This window comes from Alexandromys fortis, unplaced genomic scaffold, assembly GCF_014885135.2.
Source record: "Alexandromys fortis isolate MF-2015 unplaced genomic scaffold, M_Fortis_MF-2015_v1.1 scaffold_120, whole genome shotgun sequence".
In the NCBI taxonomy this organism is placed as follows: domain Eukaryota; kingdom Metazoa; phylum Chordata; class Mammalia; order Rodentia; family Cricetidae; genus Alexandromys; species Alexandromys fortis.
The window spans coordinates 123,703-130,282 of NW_026067999.1; the positions used below are offsets into that span (position 1 = coordinate 123,703).

Consider the following 6,580-nt stretch of genomic DNA (forward strand, 5'->3'; position numbering starts at 1 on the left):
TTATGACATAAATTGTATACTTACAATAATAAAAAATTTTAAAAGGATTTCTTGTGACTGTTAAGCAATGTGTTCACAACATTTTCTAATATAAAATCATTGGTTTAATGTCTGGTGTACACTATTTTATGCGCGCGTGTGTGTGTACACATGTGTGTGCAGGTGCAAATGCACATGTGTATATGTCTTATGGGAGCCAGAGGACAATCTCAGGTATCATCTTCAGGAAGGCTATCGAGCTTCCATTGACACAGGTCTCTCATTGCAATCTGGGAGCTCATCAACTAGGTTACACTGATTGGCCAGTGCACCCCAGGGATTATCATGTCTTTACCTCTTCATTGCTGGAATTTAAGTACATGCCACCATGTCTGGCATTTTTACATGGATTCTGGGCATCCAACTCCAGTCTTCATGTTTTCAACACAAGTGCTTTACTGACTGAGCAATCCTTCTGAGCCCCTCTTCAATATTTTAAGTAAATCAGTATTTGTTTCAACACCTAACTAGCTTCAGACAGCTGATTAGCTTTCAACATGAAGATGAAACTGTAAAGCATGTTTACAGTTTTCATTGGTAATGACATACTCTTTCCCTTTTCAGAAAGTTAATAACATATGAAATTCATTTCTACTATTCTTAGTCTTTAACTATTTGTCATAAATATGTGCTAGTATTTTGTTCAGTACACAGTAAAGTCAGATACTTTGGTACTTAGAACATATATTGAAAGTACAGGGTTAAACCTTTTTCTTAAAAATTAGATTAAGTTTATAAATTGTCAAATGATGCTCCATTGTACAAATCAAATTTTATTAGTTTTCATAGACATATATCCAGAGAATGAATATATATATATACATATATATGTGTATTTCTATGTATGTATATATAGTACGATACTGTATAAAGTATGGAAGGATTCTTACTATAATTTTCTTCTCTCTATAGGAAATTGATGGAAAAGCTCTACTACTACTGAAGAGTGAACTGATGATGAAGTATATGGGGCTGAAACTAGGACCAGCATTAAAACTATGTTACTACATTGAAAAACTTAAAGAAATAAAGTATAATTGAAAATATGCAAATTTAGATTAGAGACAATTCTCAGGTATACTTAAAATGTTTTACTTTAAAAGTAATTTCCTTCTCATCAGTTTGTATTTTATGAAAGGTTTTTATAAAAATATTTTATCAAATTGTAGTACAATTACATTGATAGTATGTTCTTACTCTTTAAATGACATTGAATATGTTTTATTAGCATACTTATAACTGGCAATTTATTATTTATGTCTTTAATTATTTTTATTGTGTTTACAAGTATACTTCATGTAGCAAACAGAGGAAAACCTTTTATTAGGATTAATTTTTATATCTAGAACCAAATAGCTAAACCCCAAAGGGGAAAATACCAGCAACATAATCTCTATTACAAAACCATGACAATTTTCTCTCAAAAGAGTTTAATGATGCACTTAAGCTCTCATCTCCTTCCCCAGTCTTCTGTTCATGATACACTACTACTAGAAAGGAAAGAGCCATATAAATGATTTTCCTTTCTTTCCATGCCCTGGTGGTGTATTTGTTCATACAAAGGGGAAAAAGCAAGTTTATAAGCTTGCATAAAGTGTTCTTACTAGTCTTTGATATTTTTAGGATAGATTAAAGTGAATAATTTTTGTGGAGGAGATGTTTATTCTACAAGAGTGGATTGGATGGAATTGGATAAACTTTATACCTATTTAATAATTTTCTGAAATTTTGCTAAGCTCAAACATTAGACATTCAATCCTGACATGTCTATTTCCAAAATATTTGTGTCCAATTTTTAAAAAATTATTTTATTTTGTGTTTTTTTACTCATATGGATACTTTAGCATATTTATATACTATTCTATATTTGTGAGAATACACAATTGATTTTTTTGATTTATTATGGCACTTTACACTGCCACAAAGGTAATAAAGACCTATATATAGATGTTTATTCCATCAAAAATATGTACATCATTTTACTATTCCCAGTAGCTCTCAGCTTATTATTCAGGTGTTAAGAAACTCTACTTAGATTGGCTCCCACATAGGGAAGCTCTTTATTCTATGCAATATTTCTAATTAATTTACTTATTGAGCCATCAATTCTACTACATTTTTAAAAATACATTAATTCTGACATTGGGGCTCTATTTTTATAAATGAGAGCTTTCAAAGGAAAATGATACTGCGTGCTATTACTTTATATAGTGGTGTAATACATATAAGCTGTGAGAATCAGTTATACATGTATTAGCCATTTGTTCTAAATATCAACAAAATGTTCACCAGGATAAGAATGTCCATTTTCTCTTTAAGAATACCAAATGTGTTCTATATAACAGCAGAAATGTATAAAAGATTACTTCACCTATGTCATTTCTGGAACAACTAGATTCTTAAAGTTGATCTTCTTACAAATTGTTTGTATGAAGATGCTATGTCTAGTTGAGTGGTCCTCAGGTGCTTATAATACTATGTTTTGTTATCTTCAAATTTGAAGAATATAATAAAGTTAAATAAGCACAGCAATTAATACCTGAGTCTGAGATTTTATTTTACTTACCTTCTCCACAGTGTATTAATATGCGGGCTTGTTGGTCTTGTAAAAAAGGACTTTGAAACTACTTAGTACTGTACTTAAAAGTAAAACCCTGTTTTCCATACCGCAGAAGAGATTTTACTTGCAGTTTTCTGTGTAAATGAAGTAGGTTGAAATTTCTGGGGCTCATTCTACAGGCTGAAGCTGTCACATCTTATGAAGTTCCCTGAAACTGACCCAATGTGAAACTATGTGGGATAGAATATATACATACACAAATGCTCGCCATCAGAATACACCATCAGATTAGTCTTTCTTTCCTCTACTTCCTTTGTATTTTAGAATTTCACATGAACAGTAAACATTTAAGATATCTTTCTCGAGAGTGCTAAGAGTCAAACCCAAAGTGATCTATCACTAAACCATATCTCCAGTCATTTAGTATTTTCAGTCTCACCTATATAACTTAAACTGACCTTGAACTCACAATGCTTCAGCCTCTGTGGTGCTAGAATTGTATGAGTGTGCTTATATTAATCTCTGCTTAGATATTTATTAGTTGGTATTAATATTGTTTTTAAATAAAACGATAAAGTGAGGATTTGGAGACATTAGAGCCCTTATATGCTAGTGAAATTTAAAATATAGTTACTGTGTAAAACAGTTACTATGTTATATATCAAATTGCAAAATTTTTAAAAAGCAGCATCCGATGCTTAGGATATAAGTATTCCAGTCTAAAGGTAAAAATGAATCTTTATCATCAGATGAATGAAGTATGAAACACACTGTGTATGCGTGTGTGTGTGTAGTGTGTGTGATTTATTCTTTAAAATGAATGAAATTCTGACACATACTGCCAGGTGAATTACATTAAGCCAGGCACAAGGACAAATACTGTATGAATCCACTTACATGAAATTCAGAAATAGAAGTAACCAGGTGGTCGTTAAAAAGGGAATGGGAAGTTACTGTTTCATTGGCCCAGAATTTCAGTATGGAATGAAAGAAAAGTTGTGGATTTAGATAGTACTAATGGTTGTACAACATTGTAGATACATGTAATATTCATTGTATATTTACAGTAGTAAAGTAGTAAATTTGTGTATATTTATCAAGGTAAATTAGAATAAAAGAAAACGGTTGAAGTAATAGATGTAAAAAGATAAAAAAGCATTTTTCTCTACAAATACCCTCAGGAGTCATGTAGAAGAGTTCCATTTCAAAGATAAAGCATGCTTTTTTTAATATTTATTTATTATGTATACAATATTCTGTCTGTGTGTATGCCTGATGGCCAGAAGAGGGCACCAGACCCCATTACAGATGGTTGTGAGCCACCATGTGGCTGGGAATTGAACTCAGGACCTTTGGAAGAGCAGGCAATGCTCTTAACCTCTGAGCCATCTCTCCAACACCAAGATAAAGCATTATTAAAATATATAGGCTGATTTATTTCATCAGTCCCTCTTTCAATCCCATGTCTCTTAGCAGCTGTCTTGCTTATCAGCAACCAGAAAAGTCAAAACCAATTCCCTGTGTATTTCCCATCTCAAGTGGCTTTTTTAATATTGCTTTTATTCTCTTTAAAGACTTTATTATTTTAAACAATTTTTTTTACATTTTATTTATTTATTTATTTATTTATTTATTTATTTATTATGCATACAGTGTTTTGCCTACATGTATTCCCACACCCCAGAAGAGGGCACCAGATCTCATTACAGATGGTTGTGAGCCTCTATGTGGTTGCTGGGAATTGAACTCCAGACCTCTGAAAGCAGCCAGTGCTCTTAACCTCTGAGCCATCTTTTAGACAATGTTTTCTAACCCTTTCTCATTTTTTTTGTTTATTTTATTTTTTTTTAGTTGTTGCAAAAAAAAATTCCCATTTCCCTCCCCCTCCTCCATTCCCCATCCCTCTCGAGAATGAAGAGCAGTCCAGATTCCCTGCCCTGTGGGAAGTCCAAGGTCCTCCCACTTCTATCCAGGACCAGGAAGGTGAGCATCCAAACAGGCTAGGTTCTCACAAAGCCAGTTTGGTGAGCTCCCAATAGATCAGTTCCACTGTCACAGTGGGTGGGTGCACCCCTCTTGGTCCTGACTTCCTTGCTCATGTTCTCCCTCCTTCTGCTCCTCATTTGGATCTTAAGAGCTCAGTCCGGTGCTCCAATTTGGGTCTCTGTCTCTATCTCGATCCATCGCCAGATGAAGGTTCTAAGGTGATATGCAAGATATTCATCAGTATGGCTATAGGATAGGGCCATTTCAGGTTCCCTCTCCTCAGTTGCTCAAGGTACTAGCTGGGGACATCTCCCTGGACACCCCTTCCTCATTTTTTAAGCCTATGCATATTATTAAACACCTTTTAAAGAAGATTTTCCATCTGGACCTCTTTTACTGCATATCTTTTAGACTCTTTTGATGGAATAAACCTTTAAACTGCTAAGTGGTGTGTCTAGGACCTCAGTGTGACTTGGGTGGGTGGCTGTGCCTGCTTCTCTGGTCACGAAAGCCAAGCCTAAAGCCTAGTTGGAGGTTCCTTTGACCAGGAACTGCATTTAACCCCCCATATCCGAAATGCTGATGCTTTGCACTGTGGCCGGCATTTTTTTTTAATTTAGCTTTTTTTGTTGTTTTGTTTTGCTTTGCTTTGCTTTTATTTAATGTACTTGCTGCTCAAGGGCTTGCTCTTAAAGACGCTGTATCTGTTTTTTGCTGTTTGGTGTTTTTTTTTTTTTTAAGCTTTCTCAGTCCCTAGGTGGAAATATGGGGCCCACGGTGGAATACCAAAATGTTGTTGGTTTGGGGTTTTTTGTTTGTTTTATTTTTACTCTTTGACTGCCACCAAGTTCCCAAATAATCACATGGAGACTTAACCTTTTCTTTTGCATGTTCAGCCTTAGCATGGCCTATTTGTAGCCTGCTTTTCTTAAATTATCCCATCTACCTTTTGCCTCTGGACTTTTACAACTTTCTCTATTTCTATATCTCTTTTCTTTCCTTCTTATTCTGTGTCTGAATCTTTACATCATTAAACAAATGCGCCACAGCATAAACAAATGTAGCAACACATCATCAACTAATATTCCACAACAGTGCTATATCCCTGTACCTCTGTAGCTTTTCTTACTTTTAAAGTAGCCTATCCTTTATAATGATTTGGAATCTCAGGTTCCACATTGTGATCCATAATTTTCGTGGGCCCTGGGCTCCTTTGTCACCTTTTTTTCTATTGCTGTGGAATTTGGTCAGGGGGCCACTCCTCACTGTAACAGTGTCTGACCAAGAAAATGAGGAAATGGATCTTTTGTAAATAGTCTCACCTGCTATTGATCCAAATAACACAACACATGCCTCCTTTAAACCTATCAAATCTCCCTGTTCCACTTCCAGTGTACCAGTATACCTGCCTCCTTCCAGCCTCTGCTTTATTTTCATTAAACTTGTGTATTTTTATATTGTCCACAATTGATATTGCATCCCATCATGAACCCTTGTTTATCTAATGGGCACAAGGATCTTAAGAACAGCAATCCAACTAGAATCTTTAAACACTGGCAATAAATAAATTTCAGGTGTATTTGATTCTGCCATGAGAGTGGTTAAGCTGCTACCTTAAGACTGAGTTGTGCTGTTGACAGAAATGACACTGAGCTAAAGGCATTCTGTCATCTTCATAATTATTGATGTCAATTATTATGTGTCACTGGGATATGGATACTTCTGTGGCTCAAATATGTGGTGATATATAACTGATACACTTCCTTCCTTGCATCCTAAGATTAGTTGTACATTGACTGTCTTTTCCCACTAAAGTGAATTCTTTTTTTTTGGCGGGGGGGGGTCTGGGGAATTTTTCTTTTTTTTTTTAAATATAATTTTTTATTGAAAAAAAATTTTTTCCGCCTCCTCCCTGCCTCCCATTTCCCTCCCCGTCTTCCTTTTCCCCCCTCCTCCCTCTCCTCTCCCCCTCCCCCCACTCCTCTCCCCCTCCCT

The 6,580-nt window shown here is 35.0% G+C and overlaps 1 protein-coding gene across 7 annotated transcripts in view; it reads left to right on the plus strand.

Annotated features, from left to right (window-relative positions):
* Scml2 (Scm polycomb group protein like 2) overlaps window positions 1–2,567 on the plus strand; it is a 90,093-nt gene extending 87,526 nt beyond the window's left edge. For 6 of the 7 annotated variants that reach the window (XM_050160644.1, XM_050160645.1, XM_050160639.1 and 3 more), the window contains one exon: window positions 952–2,567. In XM_050160644.1, the coding sequence (XP_050016601.1) occupies window positions 952–1,080 (129 nt within the window). In that variant the 3' untranslated portion in view covers window positions 1,081–2,567. The remainder of the gene's footprint in view (window positions 1–951) is intronic. The other variant, XM_050160646.1, reaches the window with a different exon arrangement.
* The last annotated feature ends 4,013 nt before the right edge of the window (window positions 2,568–6,580 follow it).